General features: G+C 43.1%; 1 protein-coding gene across 24 annotated transcripts in view; it reads right to left on the bottom strand.

Moving 5' to 3' along the window:
* Clip1 (CAP-Gly domain containing linker protein 1) overlaps positions 1–20,542 on the bottom strand; it is a 117,803-nt gene that overhangs the window by 47,273 nt on the left and 49,988 nt on the right. For 10 of the 24 annotated variants that reach the window (XM_036172417.1, XM_036172439.1, XM_036172416.1 and 7 more), the window contains exons 9-15: positions 20,441–20,473; positions 16,754–16,858; positions 11,844–12,788; positions 7,082–7,198; positions 2,824–2,881; positions 2,231–2,314; positions 1,279–1,435 (exon numbers count right to left, since the gene is read on the bottom strand). In XM_036172417.1, coding sequence (XP_036028310.1) covers positions 1,279–1,435; positions 2,231–2,314; positions 2,824–2,881; positions 7,082–7,198; positions 11,844–12,788; positions 16,754–16,858; positions 20,441–20,473 — 1,499 coding nt within the window. The remainder of the gene's footprint in view (positions 1–1,278; positions 1,436–2,230; positions 2,315–2,823; positions 2,882–7,081; positions 7,199–11,843; positions 12,789–16,753; positions 16,859–20,440; positions 20,474–20,542) is intronic. The other 14 variants (XM_036172435.1, XM_036172436.1, XM_036172434.1 and 11 more) reach the window with 8 other exon arrangements.

The raw sequence follows: 20,542 nt of genomic DNA, 5'->3' as shown, positions 1-20,542 counted from the left end.
GTTAGGAGGCAGAAACAAGATCTCTGAGTTCAAGGACAGCTTGGTCTACATATCGAGTTCCAGGACAGCCAGGACTACATAGCTCCCTCAAAAAAAAAAACAAAAAAGAACCTAAGAATAGCCGGGCGGTCGTGGCCTATACCCTTAATCCCAGCACTCGGGAGGCAGAGCCAGGCGGATCTCTGTGAGTTCAAGGCCAGCCTGGGCCACCAAATGAGTTCCAGGAAAAGGCGCAAAGCTACACAGAGAAACCCTGTCTCGAAAAACCAAAAAAAAAAAAAAAAAAAAAAAAAGAACCTAAGAATAATAGACATTATTATGATTGGCAGACCTTTAACAGAAAAGAAGTTTTAATACTAAGGAAACCAAGACCAGGAGGCTCTGCTGTGAAACCTCAAGGGAGCCTTGGCTAGAAGCTAGAAGAATAAACACTACACAAATTGATATCACAGTACGCAGCAGCACACAGCAAGCACTCAGGAGGTGCTTCCTGTCACTGCAGTGAAGGAAGTCACAACTTCTTCAAGGTTATGTAAAAGATGGTACTGCCATTATTAAATAAGTGCCTGTGTTCCTAAGTCCCTGGAAGGGCTATGACTCTCCTACTGTGCTCCTCAGCTCTGTCTGCCAGACCTCATTTCAGGCCAAACAGCTCAGCAAAGACTCTTTACTTGCTGAACAAGCTTGATTGATACCCAAAACCCACGGTGGAATTTTAAAAAACAACAACAACAAACGTTACACAGGTGCTTCAAGACACACTGACTGAGGCAGTAACAGAAAGGATGGCTCCAACTGACTTCAATCCTCAGACACACAAACACACACACACACACACACACACACACACACACACACACACACACACACACACGAGGGAAAACCAGAGAAAGGAAACACAAAGAGAAAAGGGAAGAGCCAGGAAGCCGTCAAACAAGACAGCCTTGAGCTCTTTCTTTTTCTGGGGTTTGTTTCTGTTTTAAGACAGGGTCTCATCAGGTGGCAGGGGTGGCTCACGCATTTGATCTCAGCAGAGGCAGGCGGATCTCTGTGAGTTCAGGGCCTGCCTGGTCTACAGAGGGAGCTCCAGGACAGCCGCAAAGATGTTACACAGAGAAACCCTATCCGGGGGCCGGGGTGGGTGGGTGGGGGAGACACGGGACAGGGTCTCACTATGTAGCCCTGGCTGTCCTGGAACCCTGAGCCTTTAGTCCTCTACCGAGACTTAATGGCTGAGCCTACTCTACACTAGGCGTACTCGACAGCAGTCAGACGTACCTTTCCTTCAGGCGTAACTCGTCATTCATCTTGGTCAGCTGAGAAGAGTTATCTCCGGACATCTTCATTATTTCTGCAATGTCATTTTCTAGTTTTTCCTTTGCCTTTACCAGCTGCTGTTCTCTTTCATCCTTCTCTCTAAATTTTGCCTCCATATCTGAACATATACAGAAAAGAAATAGCACTGTTGTGTTAAGAGCAAGCAAACTTTATTGAATGCACCCGTATCTGGGGATATTTGCAGCTAGCCGTCTCTGCTTATGTGGAAACCACACTGTAGCAAAGACAGGTAATTAGAGGAAAGAAAGGAACAGTACAAAAGAAAGGGGTGAGTGCCCAGGGGAGCAACTGCAAATGGAGAAAGGATGTTGAAGGGAGAAGGAAGAGTAAAATAGCACAGGGAGCCCTTTGAACTGGTGCCATTTAAGTAAAGACCTCAAGGAAGGACAGGAAGCAGGAAGCAAGCCAAAGGCCCCAGCAGCACGTGGCCTGCCACGTCCACACAGCAAGGAGGCTGCTATGGCCGAAGTGCAGTGGCCGAGGGGAAGCAAGTCTAGGACAAACTCCTAGAGAGACGGAACTCCTAGAGAGACGGGGTCTGACGGACAAGGACTGTACCTCTAGTGAGTGAGAAGGAAGAGAAGTCATGTGACCTGACTCTTGGGCCAGTGTGTTGAGAAGGGCAAGGGGAGAGGCAGGGAGCAAGGGTCATCTGTGTGGCTGTCTGTGTGAGACACACTGAACAAGGACAGCAGCAGCAGCAGCCGTGGTAGATTCTGGTTTTTTATGAAACAGAGAAAAGAGGACACCCTCAGGGTTACGGATCTCCAGCAAGTATTACGCTGGCACAGAGCGACGAGCGTCTGGGGGCAGCTCTGTTATTGTAACATACACTCTCTTCCTAGACACTCTGCGGGATTCATTGGCTTGTCCCCAGGTGACATCACCTTACCTGTTAAATTTTCTCTCAACTCCTCCAGTTCGGAAGACAGCGTGTTAAACTCTACCTCCTTTTGGTGCAGCTTATTTACAGTATCTATTAGGATAAAGTTAAAAGTTCAATATGTATCACATTTAATAGGTCACCCAGAGCTTGGCTGGCTTATAACCCAATCAAGCATGTGCTCATGAGCTCGGGGACACGGGGTACTAAAAGCTTCACTGCTAATCACATACTGTGATGACGGGGAAGCGTGAGGCTCTGCTTCTTCCCCACATCTGCACATCAGGAAGCCCCATGTCTTCCCTAGACATCTCTTTCCTTCTTCTAGGCAAAACCCAAAGCTTATCAACAGCAAAAGCTCAGATACGATTGTCCTTCACAGGAACACTCAGATTTTAATATGGAACAAACTTCAGGTCAAAAGAAGAAATGACTATTTCTGGAGTCTGAAGATTTGGGAAACCAATAGAATGCAGTTTTTCTGCACATTGTGTAACTTCCAAAATTATGACATTAGACTACATTATGCACCCCTGAAGCCAGCCCCCAGCCCCGTAATGACACATCCTAAAACTTTCTGCTCGGACTTCAGTGAGACATACCTTGCATACTTCTCTGAACAGAGACTGCCTCCTCTGAAGCACCAGCAAACTTTTCTTTCTGAAGAAAAAGAACCAGATATTCATCTTACAAGGGTCTCAGGTGATAAAGACCAAAAGTGTCTATTGGTTACAATACTATTTATTTTTGTAGTTGTTATGTTAAGACTATACACTTAGAAGACGTAGGCATCAATGAACTAGCAACTGTATATCATGCACGGTGCTCACACATGAGTGGGTTTCCATGTGTATATATGCATGTATATCTGTATACAAGTGTATGACTGGGCATATATATAAGTATATGCATACACATTTATATATGTGCTGCAAGAATATGTTTTGTCATGACTAACCCTCCAAGAGCTCTTCTGAAATCTGCCTGAAGGGTGGGGACATGGCTCAATGGTATTACTCTTGCCCAGCAAGGACAAAGCCCTAGGTTGAATCCCTCATACAAAAAAGGAAGAAGAAAAGAACCAGAAAAAGAAAGGAATCTGCCTGAACAATCAGTAGAGTTCTTGGTTTCTGCCCTCTGACAGTATCCAGAGAAACCGGAACTAAATTCAAGGCTAATTTCTGTGTCTGCAACTTTATAAGCAGAATCACTCCATCCGTCACCTACTAATGATGGTCTCCTGTTCTAAAAACGATGACAAGCTAAGATAAAAAAAAATGTCTCTGCTCTTCCTGAAATAAACTTTGAAGTAGCTGTAACAAGGGATCTTTTAAAAGATTTATTTATTTGATTTTATGTGTATCAGTATTTAGCCTGGATATAGGAATATCTACTGCATGCATGCCTAGTGCCCACAGAAGCCGGAAAGAGAGTGTCAGATCCCCTGGAACTGGAGTTATAGATGGTCATGTGGGTGCTGGGAACAGAATCTGAGTCCTCTAAAAGAGCAGCCAGTGCTCTTAACCACTGAGCCATCTCTCCAGACTCCCAAAGACATTTTTGAATGATTATTTCTAACAGAGACTATTAAAAGATGAGCACATAAGCCAGCATGAGCCTACAAAGTGTCCATTTGTGTCATTCACAAAGCCAGGCATCGGTGGCATGTGTTCTTCCAAGAACAAGTAGAGGAATACACTTACAGTGTTTAAAAATAAAAAAGTAACTCAGAATTTCAGAAGAGAGGGCAGCAAAATGTGGTACTTAAAACATTAAAGATTTGCCGGGCGGTGGTGGCGCACGCCTTTAATCCCAGCACTCGGGAGGCAGAGGCAGACGGATCTCTGTGAGTTCGAGGCCAGCCCAGGCCTACAAAGCAAGTTCCAGGAAAGGCACAAAGCTACACAGAGAAACCCTGCCTCAAAAAAACAAAACAAAACAAAACAAAATTAAAGATGTTCATAGTTATGCTGGGTGTGGTGGCACACATCTCTAAACCCAGCACTGAAGGGCAGTTGATTTCTGAGTTCTAGAAGAGCCAAGACTACATAGAGAAAGCCCTGTCTAAAACAGACTTAGTTACTTTTAATTATGTATAGGTGTTATATTATGTGAGCACGTGCACTTAGGTGTGTGCAGGTGCCCTTGGGGGCACCCCTAAACCTGGAGTCAGAGGCTGTCGTGGGTTGTGTGACACACGTGCTGGGAACTGAACTCTGGTCCCCTGAAAGAGCAACAACTACTCCTAACCACTGAGCCATCTCTCGAGTCCCATTTTCTTTGCTTTTTAAACTACGTTAATTTGTTTGTGTAAGTGTGTGTACATGCGGGGGGTCAAAAGGCACCTTGCTGGAGTCAGTTCTCTCCGTCCACCAAGTGGGTACCAGGGCTCAAACTCAAGTCTTCAGGCCTGCATCTTTACCCACTGAGCCATCTCATTTTCTTAAAAGACTCCACACCACAAAATAGCCAGATGTGGTGGCACAAGCTTTTACAGTCAGCACTCGGGAGGCAGAGGCAAGTGGATCTCTGTGAGTCCAAGGCCAGCCTGATCTACATGTAAATTTCAGGACAGCCAGAGCTACACAGACAGACCCTGTCTCAAAAAAATAAAAAATTAAAAAAATAAAGCCTGGTGGTGGTGGCGCACGCCTTTAATCTCAGCACTCGGGAGGCAGAGCCAGGCAGGTATCTTGTGAGTTCAAGGACAGCCTGGTCTACAGCGCAAGATCCAGGACAGGCACCAAAACTATAGAGAAACCGTGTCTCAAAAAAACTTTAAAAAAAAAAAAAAAAAAAAGGGAGTATTTTTCTGTATCCCAAAATCGAATCAATATTTATATTTATAATTCAGCTATTATTTGACTTAAAAGGGCTTATTGGGAAATGTTATCATTTTTACTATTTTCTACAGAGAAAATATTTTCTACTTTCCAATAAAAAAATAAATAAATAAACAAACAAACAAATAAATCCAGCATCTAGGTAAAAAGGCAGGAAAAAAATGTAGTGTATATATTATATGCCAGGACTGTCCAACAGAACTTTCTGCAATGTGGCTACTAAAAACTTAAAATGCAACAGAGAAACTAAATTGTACTAAATGTACTGATTTAAATGTATGTAGCGGGGTTGGGGATTTAGCTCAGTGGTAGAGCGCTTGCCTAGCAAGCGCAAGGCTCTGAGTTCGGTCCTCAGCTCCGGAAAAAAGAAAAAAGAAAAAAAAAGATCATGGGGCTGGAGAGATGGCTCAGAGGTTAAGAGCACAGACTGCTCTTCCAGAGGTCCTGAGTTCAATTCCCAGCACCCACATGGTGGCTCACAACCATCTGTAATGTGATCTGGCGCCCTCTTCTGTATACATAATAAATAAATAAATAAATCCTTTATAAAAAATGTATGTAGCTATATGTGAATAGTAAGATGATGAACAATATAGCTATTTTTTAAAAGTAGAAATCTGAGGATAGAGAAATGGCCTAGCGGTCAAGAGCACTAGCGCTTTCTGCTTTTACAGAGAACCCAAGTTTAGATCCCAGCACCCACAATAGGCAGCCCACAGGCACCTGTAACTCCAACTCTAGGAAATCTGACGCCCTCTTCTGACCTCCATAGGTATTGCACTCAATGTGCACATACCACCCATGAATGCACTTGCATACATGTAATTAAAAATCAAATCAAGCTGGGCTGTGGTGGCGCATGCCTTTAATCCCAGCACTCGGGAGGCAGAGGCAGGTGGAGCTCTGTGAGTTTGAGGCCAGCCTGGTCTACAGAGCAAGATCCAGGAAAGGCGCAAAGCTACACAGAGAAACCCTGTCTCGAAAAACCAAAAAAAAAAAAAAAGTTGAGGCAGTAGGATTGCTGTGAGTCTGAGGAGAGCCTGGGCTACACAGCTGAGTGAGTTTCAGATCAGCCTGCTGCAGAGCAAGACTGAGAAAAGTAGAAAATTGTAGCACAGCCATTTACGTAAGAGACAAGACTTCACCACGGTGATCAGACAAGGAGCACGGTAACAGGGAGTCTGCTGGAGCGAAGGCTCCTGAGACACTGCTCAGGTTCTCTGTAAGCTTACATGAACACCATGGCCCACAATTATCAGCCTCCAGGAAGGTCAAATTACGGCGTAGGAGGCAAGATAAGAGAAAAGCAAAGTGACAAACGCTTTTGTTTATTTAGAAAGTCTTACAATTTGGTGGGGTGTTACCTTTTATTGTTCTTGGTTTTTGAGACAGGGTCTCACTATGTAGCCTTGGCTGGTCTAGAGTTTACTATGTGCACAAGACTGACCTGGAACTCATTAGAGTCTGTCAGTCTCTGCCTCCCAAGTGCTGGGTTTAAAGCCTTGTGCTAATACATAATTGGCGATTAAGAGGAAACATGTAAAAGGAAATACAATTTCCTAAGGCAGACTACAATCCAGAGCAATGGAATTTGATAGCTCGCTGCCACACCCACAGAGGACACTGAAGACCTGGACGGTGCCGCCCACAGTCAGAAAGGAGATGCTGCAGGAAAGACTCTCAGGCAGGAAATCTGCCTGGGCTAGATGTGTGAGCGGGAAGAGCTAGCTCTGTGTTTTGTAAAACTACACTGCCAACAACCGTCCACCTGCTTTACCAGAGGAAATGACCATTTTTTTAAAAAAGAGAAAAGTTGACACCTACCTTTGCTGCTAGTTTCATTTAATCGGGTCCCTTGAAGGCATTTATCAGCTACTAATATATTCAATTTAAATCCGTATATTTTGAAGAAGTAGAGACATAGCTGTATTATTTTTTTTTTAATGGAGAATGTTCTTTTAAACAGGAAAAGCCGGAACAATGCTGAGGTTGAGATTCCCATCCAACAGGTACTTACCAAAGTCTGAAGCTCTTTTTCCAAAGTCTCCTTCACTTGACTGACTTCACTCAAAGTGTCCCGCAGGCTACCGAGCATTTGCTCTTTTTCCTGGAGCTCTTTGGTAATGCTATTAGCCTAACACACCGAGTTATATGTTACAGAAGCAAATGAACAAAAAAGAAACAAAAGGAATGATAAGGGAAAAATAAAATGTCAAAAAAAAAAAAAAATGAGAAACACAACAAAACAATACTGGAAAGAGTTGTTTCCTGTTTGTTGGTTGTTTTTAATTCTAAGAAGCCAGTGACTTTAAAAACAATCACTTCTAGGTATGAGTACATGTTTTTTTGAGACAGGGTTTCTATATAGACCAGGCTAGCCTTGAACTCAGTTGTGTCCCAACATATCTAGCTAAAATATGTTAAATTTTGTGTATGTGTATGCATGTTTATCTGTTTGAGTTTATGTGCACCATGTATTGGTGCCTGCCAGAAGACAGCCCCTGGAACCAGAACCGAGCCTGGGCCTCTACAAGAACAGTAAGCACCGTTGATAGCTGGGCTCTTTCCTAATGGCCTTTTTTCTTATTTTTTATGTATTTATATATTTATTTTTCAAAAAAGGATCTGTGGAGCCCTGGCTGTCCTAAAACTCATTGTGTAGAACAGGCTGGCCTCGAACTCAGAGATCTGCCTGCCTCTGCCACCACCACCTGGCCTCTAATGGCTATTTTTAAAAAGCCAAAATATACTACTTTTTGTACCTAAATTTGAACAGCAACGTGGTCTAAAGCAAGAAGTGCTGGTATTTACTTCCTAACTAAGCTACCCGATCAAGTTCATTTCTGAGCTTTAAAGACCCTAGTACTGTACATGTAGCTCACTACATAGACCGGCCCTAGGCACATTATAACGGCACTCTGTATTATTCTGTATATATGTATGCTTATAATATTCCAACGCTGAGTCATATTTAAAGATCCACTAGACATTAGCAATTAGAACTCAGCTTTCATTAAATCGTCGTAACTACCAGCCATATATCTTCCTCTAGTTAACTTGTTTCTCATTGCTATTTCCAAACACCATGATAATAGAGAACATTTCCCTGTAGCGATTTTGTTTTCAAGTATGTTGACTTAGCAGACTTTTGTTGTTTATCTGCCTTCATCTCTCCCCACTTGGCCATCACATTTTCTTCTTTGCCAACAGAGCAGCTTCTTCCACAAAATCACCCATCACCAACACCAGAGCCCCCTCTAGTGGCAGGACTGGGAAAGACGCCCCTGAAGAACTGAAGCTGCCGTGTAGCAGGGCTTGCTGGTAGAGCCATGGCTGGTAGACACTTTAGTTTCCTAATCCTTGACGAGTAGCACATTTGTCTGGTCTCCCTGTCTCCCCAAATAAAACACGCAAAAAGGGACAGCCAGAAGAATAGAGGCTTATGTGTATTGTAGTCCCAGTACTCGGAAAACCAAAGCAGGACCACTGAGAATGCAAGGCCAGTGTGGGCTACAAAGTGAACACCTGTCTCAAAAAAACAAAACCCACCAGGAACAGGGATATGGTGGGACATGTTGTAAGCCCAGCACTTGAGAGGAAAAGGCAGAAGGATCATGAGTTCAAGGACGACCTGGAGTACACAGTAAGACCTAGTCTCATTTTTTCCCTCATCTCCAAAAAGCAAAGGTTAGATGGTGTGGAGGTTTGAATAAGAACGGCCCCCACAGGGTCATATATTTGAATGCTTGGGCTCCAGCTGATGCACTGTTTGGGAAGTATTACGACAGGTGGCCTTGGAGGAGGTATATTACTGCAGACAGGCTTTGAGGTTTCAGAAGCCTACGCTATTCCCAGAGTGAAGACACTCCACCCCATGCTTGTGGATCAAAATATAAACTCTTAGATACTGATCCAGCACCATGCCAGCCTGCCTGCCTGCTGCCATGCCCCCAGCCACCATGATCATGGACTCACCCCCGAAACTGTAACCCCCTCTATAAGTTGCTCTGGTCATGGTGTCTTATCACAAAAGGATGGTGTCTTCATTGTGGCATAAAAGTAATAATGCAAATGGATCTGGCCTCCTGCCCTTACTTTTTTGTGAGCATTACTTACCCTAGCATGTTAACTTAGAGTTAAGAAGCACTCCAGAGTACATGTTCTACTTTTATACATAACCCTATAAGCAAGGGAGTGATGCGGGCAGAAAGGAAGAGATGAACTTATAAAGTGTTTTTTGTTTTGGTTGATCAAGGTTTCTTTATGTGGTCCAGGCTGGCCTGGAACTGAACCGAAAAACCTCCTGCGTTATCATCCTAAGTATTACAGGCATGTACCACCATGCCCAGCCTGAGCTTATAAATCTATCTCTTCTCCTCTTTCTTCTCTCTCTATCCTTTCTACACTATGCATATGTATTACTCTCGTTGGTAATAAAAAGCTGGACAGGAAGTTAGGCAGGAAAGCCAAACTGAGAATGATGGGAAGAAGGAGGACAGAGTCAGAGGAGTCGAGAAAGATGCCAGCCAGCTGCCAAACAAGCAAGGATGTGTAAAAAAGAGGTAATGAGCCACATGGCAAAGCATTAGGTGTAAGAGTTAGCTAGTAACAAGCTTGAGCGATTGGCCAAGCATTTATAATTCATATTCAGCTATTTGGGACTGGGAAGTAGGAACAGGAAATGTCTATTTACATATGGTGTTTCAACGTGGGGAACACTTATATGGTGTTTATGAGCGGCTGGCAGCATGCTACTCAGTGCCGGCACGGACCTCGAAACATCCCAGAGTTGGGGCAATAAACATGGCTCCCAGAGCTGTCGGTAAACACGTCTCTACCATAGAGACTAGACTCTCAGGGAACCAAGGGGGAGGAGCCAGCAAAATCAAGTCATTATTTAAGTTACACAGCAGTTGTTTTGCTCATGCAGACAGAAAAGGTTAGAGATACAAAGGACAGATTCAAACAAAAAGAGCCTCTAAATGGGTCACAGTGTGTTTAAAAAATATGCATAGACTTGGGAGAGAGAGAAAAGAATATATACAGTCTTAGATTAAAAAATATAGTTTTAAAATACAGTCCTTAAAAAAGGAATAGAGTAATAAAAAAAAGTATAATAAGCCACATAAAGATGGAAAATACACAAAGAATCTGGATACTTTATGTTATTGTGTTGTCTTTAAAATTTTTGACTACTAATGAACAAATGATATGTGCTAAGAGACATTTGATTATGAAAGCTGCTAGATTAAACCAACCTATATATTTAAAAAATATCTTGACTTTAAATTTTAGGCAAAACATATGTTACTTTGGAAAAGAGGTTCTGCTTTTATTTCCACAGAAAATGAGGGGCTCTAGATTCATTCTGGGTTAAGAAAAATCAGGTTTGATCTAGAAAGACGCCCTGAAAAATCTCCAATGGGAGCAGATGGCCCAGATGAGCCAACATTTCAGAGCGCCTCTGTTGCAGATTCCTCTGAGTTCTGTGTTCAGAAAGGCTTCAAGGCTGCTGGGTGAGACCATCCAGCCTCACAGACTGGTCAGGACTTGACCATAATCTTGAATGTTCTCAGGGCCCCCAAAGATTACCAGCACCCCCAATCAACAGGAAGTAGTCTAGAAAACTATGCCCACATTCCAGAGGAAATTTGGGTGACTGTCCAGACAGCCTGATGTCCCTGTCATTAGGTAACAATTCATCCTTCTGGGGTCTTTGATGGAGTTGAAGACTAAATAGTTATAATTATAGTTTTTTCTTAGCTATAATAGAAAATAAATTAGATATAAAACTTTAGATTCACCGAGTTAAGATAGATAATTGTTGTTGTAGAGCCAAAAAAAAAAAAAAAAAGATAATTGTTTTCTCTAATACTGCCAAATGCAAATGGATTTGATATTGTTACTATAATTCTTACTTAACTATTTTTGCTGTATATGGTTTTACTATATTAAAATTAAAACCTTTTTAATTAGACAAAAAGGGGAAAATGTTGTGGAACAATCTTTTTCTACACTATGAATATGTATTACTCTCACTGGTTAATAAAATGCTGACAGGACAGTAGCTGGGCAGGAACTTAAGTGGGAAAGCCAAACTGAGAATGATGGGAAGAAGGAAGGCAGAGTCAGGGGAGTCCAGAGAGAGACACCAGCCAGCCACCGAACAAGCAGGACATGTAAAAATTAGGTAGCAAGCCATGAGCCACGTGGCAAAGCATAGACAGAAATATGGGTTAATTTAAGGGTAAGAGTTAGCTAGTAACAAGCCTGAGCTGTCAGCCGACCATTCATAATTCACACTCAGCCTCTGAGTCAGTTATTTGGGACCGGGGCAGTCAGGACAGGAAACATCCATTTACACACACTCTCTCTCTCTTCTCTCTCCTTCATATTCACCTATACCACTGTTTTAGGGGAGTTAGCTCTATTTTAAACAGATTTTTTTTTTAAGCATCTCTATTTTTTAACACCCTAGAATTAAACTTAAATAGGAATTTATATCATGGTCAGAAGATAAAGTAGCAGATAAGGTTTCCAGATGATAGGAAACCAAAATTCACACGGCTGGTCATTATTTGCTCTGATCTCAGATAAAACCATACTTGAGATCCTCAGAAGGTATTCTATTATACTCAAGTGGGTGCACCACACAATTCCTGTTAAATCAGGGATTTTGAAGACGGATGACTTCAACTCAAAGGTAACATACAATGCAAACTAACAAATGGAAAACAGTAAAAAAAAAAAAAAAAAAGATGGAAGATGTCAATACAAACCTTGCCACTTTCAGCGTTCCTTTCAATCTCTAAATTTTTAATCTGCTTTTCAGCTCCCTCAAGCTGCTGTCTAAGTGTCTCGAGTTCCAATTTACCTTCGGAATTGGCTTTCCGAAGCGCATCAAGATCCAAGAGCTCTTCTTCGACAACCTTGAGCTGTGATGTAAAATTATCAATGACCTTGGTTTGTTCATTGTACTTGGCTTGCAGAACCTCTAGCTCCTTTACCTTTATTTCAGCCTCCTGCAGTTTGTTTAACGTGTCCTCCATTTCCACTAGATGCTGGTCTTCTGCACTGTCCAGTCTCGATTTAATAGCCTCCAAGCTGTCCTCCTTCTCTTTAATGATCTGCATCAGCTTGGTCTTCAGGGTCTCCATCTCTTTAGCGTGAGCAGACCGCTCAGAGTCCTGTTTATTCTGTAGAGCTTCTATTTCATGCTGATAGTCTAGTCTCAGTCTCTCTATTTGTGTCTTTAACTCAGCAAATTCGGCTGAGTCTGTTCCAATTCCTTTACTGAAAGATACCTTCAGCTCCTCCATTGCCTGCTGGTGGGATCCAATGGCGGTCTCCAGCTTAGACTTCCACAGAGCTATCACGTCTGAATTTTCCTTGTTTGCATGGTCAAGCTTGCTTCTTAAGGACTCATTCTCTTTGGAAAGCTTTTCAGTGGCAGTGTGCAGAGCCTTGATCTCCTTCTGAAATGTCTCTTCCCGAGCTCCAAAGTGATCCTTCAGAGAAGTCACCTCACTCCGGTGGTCAGTACGTGTGGCTTCCAGCTTTTCTTGCAAAGCACTTATTTCTTGCAAAAGAGAAAGAGACATATCCACATCCCCGGGAGGTTTACTGGACTCTAGCCTTCTTCGGAGCTCAGCTACTTCCTGTACTCTCAATGCTAGGTCTTTTTCTAGTTCCATTATTCGGGACTTTTCTGATACTGTAGCCACCTATTAACAGCAGTCATAAGAAATAGAGAGCAATGAAATAACAAATCGCTGATGATTTTCCTTATTTCTGAAGCTCTTTCACAAACCACCCAGAATCAAGCAAAGTAAAGCTATCACATTACATGTAGGGATGAATGTCTACCTCACTGAGATAATGGCTTAATCTCAATTATGGAGGCTCTAATATAGAATTATAATCTTTAGCAAACTTCCACCACTATGAAATCTCAAAGGATATAGAGCTTCCCTCACTCCAAGAAAATCTGTTTCTCCTCTAAAGGCACTTAAACCAGAAAGCACTCATTAGCTGACAATAAGTGAACAGAAACAGTAATCTGCCTCCTGGAAGAAAGCGAGCTCACTGGGCCAGTTGTTCTTCCTTCCTTCCCTCAACTGCACAGCACTTCAGGGCTGCTCCACCTGATGCTGGTGGCTAAAGCCCAGACTGTCAGTTAAAGCACGCACAGTTGCTAACCACGTATGGCTGAGCACTGAGAGGTGGCTCATCGGAAGCAGGACGTGCTGAGAGACACACATCAGGACTGGAAGACTCAGAGAAAAACAGACATCAAATATCTTGATTTTAATCGTCGTTGTATGGTGAAATAACATTATAAACATACTGGCTTTTTACATATTATTCCAATTTATTTCAACTGTAACTTACTAAACAGTTCATGTGGGTATCATAAAATTAAGATTCTGTATATGTGGCTTTGCATTATGCTTCTATTAGATAGCAGGTATATGAGACCTAATATTACCCATGTTTCGGTGAGAAATGCATCATCTATAGGATAAAAGCCTCAGTTGGATAATGAAGAATTTTCTGGCTTTTTAAAATAACATTAAGAGATCACTTACCTGCAATTATACACTGGACTCTCACAGAAAGATCCCTTTCTGGCCTTTGTAACTCTGTCAACACTCTGCCGTACACATCTTGTTTCCCTAACCCAGTGGTTCTCAACATCAGTATGTATACAAACAGAATGTAGGGTTAAACTGCAAGACTCCTGCTACCTCCACACACTTTGAGTCTATCTGAGCTCTGGAGTTTGAAGGAAAATAATACCTTCTCAACTTGTGCCTTTAAGTCTTAGAAAAAGTTTCTCTACTGCTTCCTCACAGGCTCTCAGTTTGTTACAAAGAATACGTGAAAAAATGGTATCTTACAACATAAAAATCACTTAACTAATCTGGGAAATAGAAGAGGATACAAATGGTTTTAAAAATCCCAGTAGTCCCAGATTTCATTAATCCAACTTTTCCTAATTTTAGACTTAGCCCATGTTGCCTTTACTGGTACAGAGAACACAGGGCAAGTGTCTTCTGCTACCTCTGCCCACAGCAGCAAGCTGTGATGCTCAGTAAGATGTCCAGAAGAAAAGAGAGGGATGCATCGCACAGTCACTGACTGTTCTGGAATTGACTGTAGTTGTGGTTACAGATGCTTCAGATTAATCATGTTAACTCATTTATATTCTGTTCTCTAGAAAGGGGAGGATCCACGAATTGCTTACCTACAACTAAGATAGAAAGCATCAATGAACCCCTTGCTACAAGGTTATAGCATAGAGAAATCAAATTCAATGTGACAGTTCTTAGTCACAACAAAACTGTCAATTGAGAGAATGCCAAGTGAAAAGCAAATGAAAAACAATAGGATGATGGTTCTCGATGTGGCATTCTGTCACTTCTATTTTAAATTTTATTTCTCAAAGTCTGCCCTCCCTCAGTTCTCCTGCTAGTTTACGGCCTTAAGTCAGGGACTGTTTCTTATTCTTCCCACACTTCTACAGCACCAGGTGAGCTGGAGTAAACTAGACTTCAGGCTTAGGGAAGTTCTAAAATGCTTCCTGAAAAGAACTGCAGGTGGTATAGGGATTCGATGGACCACCCGGCAAGCCAAGAGTGAGGACCAAGAGAAGACGCCATTGGTTATGGAAGGTTGTAAACTCTAATTTAAAATGGCCGCAGAAGTCCATTTGCAAATGGATTCCTTACTATCCAGCACAAAACCAGAAAATAGTAAATTTGTTTGCTGACAAAGCTAAGACACGGGAGGAGAGTTTAGAAGTAAGTGTGTATGTCCTTACTTCAGTCCCACCCAAGGGTCTCGATCTCCTAAGCCCCATGTATTTCCCAGATCAAGTCTTGCGTCCTCAAGTTGTAAAGAAATGGTACCAAATTATCACTTATTCTTTTCTCATTCTTTCTTTCTTTTCCTTACCAAATTACATGCTGGAATCTTTCCTTCATTTCTGAGGCCAACTGAAACCATTTCTTTCTTCTCTTTTTTGCTTTTGTTTTCTTTTTTTTTTCAGACAGAGTCTTACTTGTACTGAGGCTGCCTTTGGTCTGTGTGGCCCAGGCTAGCCCTGAACTTATGGCAATCCTCCTGCCTCAGCCTCCCAAGTGCTAGGATCACAGGCATGAGCCACTATGCCCAGCATTATTTATTTACTCATTTATGACTTCATCTGTATGTGTGCGTGGCTGTGCATACACCCATGTGTCTGTATGTGTGAATGTGCATATGGAAGCCAAATGACAATCTCAAGTGTCTTTCCTTGGGCTCTGTCCACCTTGGTTTTTGAAACAGGGTCTCTCACTGACTTGAAGTTTGCCAAATAGACCAGACTGGCTAGCTGGCAAGCAAGCTTCAGGAATCCTGTCTCTGCCTCCCCAGGGCTGAGTTTACAAGCGTGTACTACCACGCCTGGCTTTTTCCCCCGCCTTGGGCTCTGAGGACTAACCTCAGATCCTCATGCTTGCAAGGCAAACACCTTACCAGATGAACTACCTCCCTACCCTTTTTTCTTTATTAGAAAACAAAAATTTATGATTGAAAAAAGGAAGACTATTCATTTGTCTAGATTTTTATATCAATGATTTCACACCAAAAGAATTCCTACAAATACTATTGATTCAAAAGAAAAGTCAAGGCAACAAATTGATCAGACAGATACAAAGTGATTTTTGAAAATTTAAAGTCAAGGCCAATCGCAGGCAAACATGATTAACAGGTACATGTATGAATATGTATGTTTACATGTGAGGGACTCTCAGTGTTTCTTTTTGCACAAATGGAAGATTCTATACTGTAATGGTTAAGAGAGCACAGACTCTGGAGCCACATGACCCAGAGCGAAACTCTGGCTCCATTCTTACTATCTGCCGTGTCATCTTCCACAAAAATTGAACATCTTTGTGCTTAGTGTCCGTGCTCTGTAAAAGTCATAGCAAGGGAGAGAGGAATACCACCTACTTCCAAGGGTCACGAAAAAGCTGGACAGTATTTACAAAGCACTTACAATGTGTGGATGACGCCTCTCCAGGTGCTTTAATATACCAACTAAAACAGGACTGGCGCCCTGGCCCCAAAGGAAGTCCTTCTTTTCCTAACACACCTGTCCTTCCTAACCTCTGAGATTTTTAACCTTGGTGACAGAGAGAGGCAGATGTGAGCTCAGCCATTAAGAGGAAAAAAGAAAAGAAAAAGATAATTGGAGTCAAAGTCCTTAATTCTCATCAAAAAGAGCTGATGTTTCCATTTCTTTTTTCCCAACAGGCCAGAGCGAGGGCAGGAAGTGGCATAAATCATTTAGGAAACCCTGTACCTAGAAACCTGAGAACAGAGGATAACTGACTGCCTGTAGAAACTGGAGTATTTCAAAGCATCAACACAAGAACCTGAAATACAGTTTTGGGTAACCATGGAGTTTTTATGGTTATAAAGTTTCTCGTCTTCATCTGGGTTGAGTCTTTACTTTTGACAAACTACTTTAGGTGAACCACCTGTACCTACTCATCACTCTATGCTCATGAATGCCTGAGCGGTCCTGAGACCAACCTCAGGCTGAACCACTGGGTCAAGGCTCAGGCCACCAGCAGGCACGTCACCCGATGTGTCCACCACTCACACGCAGGAAGCTGCTTCATGAAATAGTGAAAACCATTACCCTAGTGTCTTCTAACTCCCTCTGGAGTTTGTCAGCTTTGGTCTTTTCAAAGAGCAGGCTCTGTTCAAGCTCCTTAATGCGGGCATGCTCCAGTTTGGTCTGCGTCTGTTAGTAAAGGGAGAGGAAAAGAACACAACAGTGCCACCGTGACATGCCAGCACAGGAGGAGAGAGCGGCATGCGGGCCGAGCCACCAGTCCTTTCTGCCAAAGGGAGAACATAAAGGGGATGGAGACAGGACAGGATGGAGCTGCCAAGGGACGGCGGGGGTGAGGATGGACACACGGACAAAGGGATGAAAGTGAGAAGGGAACATGAGCTAGTCTGTAGAGAAAGAAAAACATGGAGAACACATGAGGCCAGATGAAGTTTCAGGTGCATGCAGCCAACAATGTTATCTCGATAAGTGAAGTTTATCAGCACAAATTAGAATAGTTAATACTCCTCTAGCATCTTCCCCGCCCCGCCCCCACGGCCACGTGACATTAAGGTGTACGTAACTGACTCAGGGACTTCACAAGGTTGTTCGACCCTCAAAAAGATTTCATCGATATGTGGAAAAAGACAATGCCCCAAGTCTTCAAGCACTCAGTAGGTCCCCAGAGCAGACTGTTGGATCTGGCAAACAACTTGTAATTTAAAAAAAAAAGGGGGGGGGGGGGTAGAGAATCATCTTAGTAAGAAGAATCTGGGCTGGCTGTGGTGACTTAGGTCTACAATCCCAGCACTTGGGAGGCTGAGGCAAGTATGAGGCCAGCCTGGGCTAACACAGTGAGTTTAAGGGCTGGGCTATATATAGGGTAAGACCTTGTCTCAAAAGACGAATTATACATAAATAAACAAATAAAACAGGCTCCGGAAGCCAGAGCCGAGGCGCCCCGGCCGGCTGTGGGTGATGCGCTCTGCAGAAGTGGGTGATGCTCTTTGGGTGGGGTTCTCTACAGTGGAACAAGGGCTGAGGAAGCAGTAATTCCCTCCCAACCAGGACTTTTCAAAGGCTTATCTCTCTGTGGAGAAGATCGGAGGATTCAAGATCACAAAAGACAGTTAATAATGATCACCCACCACTGCCTCTTCCTCTGAAAAAGCCAATTAAGGAGATCAGAGCCAAAGAAAAGCTACATAGGCTCCAGATGCAAGGGACTTATTTTGATGCTGAAACGAAGCCATTCTTTCCCAGCTCAGAAGACAGGGAAGGCTGGCAGCACAACCATGCTGAGAGTCCTGGTAGGATCCTAGCATGAGTGGGACCCTCGAAACCTGTCATTACGACTCCCTTCCCACAACCCCAGTCTCCTGCTTGGGACCCAGGAGGTTCCCTGTGCCTAACAGACTCAAGTGTGGCTGAGACTTGCTCCCCTCAAAATAATCCTGATAGGAGTCTCCAAGTGCTGCCCTACCATCGCTCCTACCAACTGGCCACTGGAACAACTGACTGACAATAACAAGACTAACTAAGATCTGAACAATTATGGCCAGTGAGAAAATGACCACAGACGTCCTAACAAAGTGAATTGAGTAGTAGAGAGCCTGAGTAGAGAGTCAAAGCTGTGAACATGTTCCCTGCTATGCTGATGACTTGCCAGGTACTCAAGGGATCACTTTGCTTATAAACCAGGCATGAACAACCATCGTAGGATATTTAAAAAGTGAACAGAAAACATTTTTTGAGACAGGATCTCATTATATAGTCCTGGCTGGCCTGGAACTCCATGTAGAACAGATCTCAGAGAGATCCACCTGCCATTACATCCTGGGATTGTATGTGTGCACTACCACACTCAGACACAAGGCTTTAACTTACACTTACACTCTCTATATTCTATTGTCTAGATAGTCCCCTGTATCCACATGTATCAACACTCTCCTTTATAAGAAAATGACTTAATCCAGATCTACATGGTTAGGGTTATAGCTTCAGGAATTCAAACTAAAGGAAAAAGTCACTCGCTATGTGCAGATAAAAAACAAATATCCAGCCAGGCATGGTGATGCAAGCCTATATAGTCCCAGCACCCAAGGAAGCAGAGACAGGGAGATCAAGAGGCAGAGGCCAGGTTATAGCGCAAGTTCTAGGCCAGCCTATTATTCCATAGTCAGATCCTATTTTTTTTAAAAAATGCCAAGAGAGGTAGCTCTTACTTGCAATTCCAGCAGTGAGCAGCTTGAGGCAGAAGGATCACCACAGGTTCAAGGCCATCCTGGGTTACAGAGTAAGACTCTTTAAAAAAAGAAAAGAGAGCTAGGTGGTGGTGGTGCATGCCTTTAATTCCGGGGGGGGGGGGGGGGGGGGGGGGGGGCGCGGGGTGAGGCAGAGACAGGTGGATCTGTGAGTTCAAGGCCAGCTTGGTCTACAGAGTGAGTTCCAGGACAGCTAGGGCTATACAGAAAAAAGTGTCTCAAAAGACCAAAAAAAGAAAGAAAAAGAAAAAAAAAAAAAAAAGAGAGAGAAGGAAAAAATATCCATGTACTATTCCTGAAATTCAGACCGTCCAGCTGAATGAAAGCCCTATCCCATGTCCTCGCCCTGTTATAGAAGGGGATGCACCACAGTGGACTTTTACCAGTCAGCAGCAAGGGAACCCATGATCCACTTCCATGCCACAGCCTGTGGTAAAAGTGTGCCACTGAGCAGGACAGCCCTTTAAAATGATTGCTTTCTGAGACTAAGATGTGGTGTCCCAAGAGGAAGCTCTTAGGACAGGTGCTTGGGAGGAGAGCAAAGGTCTTGCAAGAAGCAGAGAGGCAGGAGGGGGTCCCATGCACATGGACACTGGAGGTAGCAGAACCTGTTCTGGATGAAGAGAAGAGAGAGACCCAGATCACTGAAGTAGCTTCGCAAAAAGGAACCCCTCATCAAAATGTCAAGAGTTCTCTATTTCAGCTCAATAGGTGGTAAGAAGAAAAAAGAATTCCTGGTTTTGATTTTGTTCCTTTGAGCTGGCAAATCAAAGTGAGAGGTTTTGGGGTCTTCTCTGTCGGTAGCACGGCTGGTGGGGTGTATAAAGCAATGTTCTGCAGGCCGCTTTGGTGGTCTATATGGGGTACTGAATCTCAGTAAGGACAGGGACAGACGGCACCATACTCGTAGCACTGCTGCTAGGAAAAGCTCCCTCCATGACAGCAAACTTAAACTCCCCTGCATATTCAGGGAAGAACTCTGGCCTCTACTTACAGACAGGAGAGATCAAGATCAACATCAGCTGGCATTTCTTACCAGCTACACTGGCTGGTATTGGGAGCACTACAGAAGCAACCGGGAGCACCGAGGCTAGGGCCTCAGGAGGTCAGACTACTTGGGAAGAATCCCCCAGCATCTCTGCATCTCTCCATCTCAGGTGTTTATGCTGTCATCCCTTCTGATGTAATTCTACCAAGGTTAGAAAACATAACGAATGAAGTGAAGGAGGCCATACCCTCAGACAGCTTCTTTCCTTTTTAGCAAAAGTTCTTTAAAAAGCAAATATTTACCTAACACTAAACAAATGAATCCACAGAGCTCAGTCATCATACACAGTTTCTTAAAGAGACAAATGCACTTGCTTTGAAAGCCACATGCACAGAAAAATACTAGGGGAAAGTCCCAAGGTCAGATTATGCAGTTAGTATTTGAGTGTATCAATAAGCATTTTAATCTGGAACCAAACTGTGTTAAGGGAAATATCCACACAGTTAAGTGCCCTCTTACATTCTCAGGATCTTCTGAAAACTGGCTCTTTTGCTATCAGTAAAAAAAAAAAAAAAAAAAAAAAAAGTAAACAACAACAAAAGAGACTCAACTAAAGTTTCG

This window comes from Onychomys torridus, chromosome 22 (assembly GCF_903995425.1).
Source record: "Onychomys torridus chromosome 22, mOncTor1.1, whole genome shotgun sequence".
Classification (NCBI taxonomy): Eukaryota; Metazoa; Chordata; class Mammalia; order Rodentia; family Cricetidae; genus Onychomys; species Onychomys torridus.
This window is presented reverse-complemented; position numbering and strand designations above follow the sequence as displayed.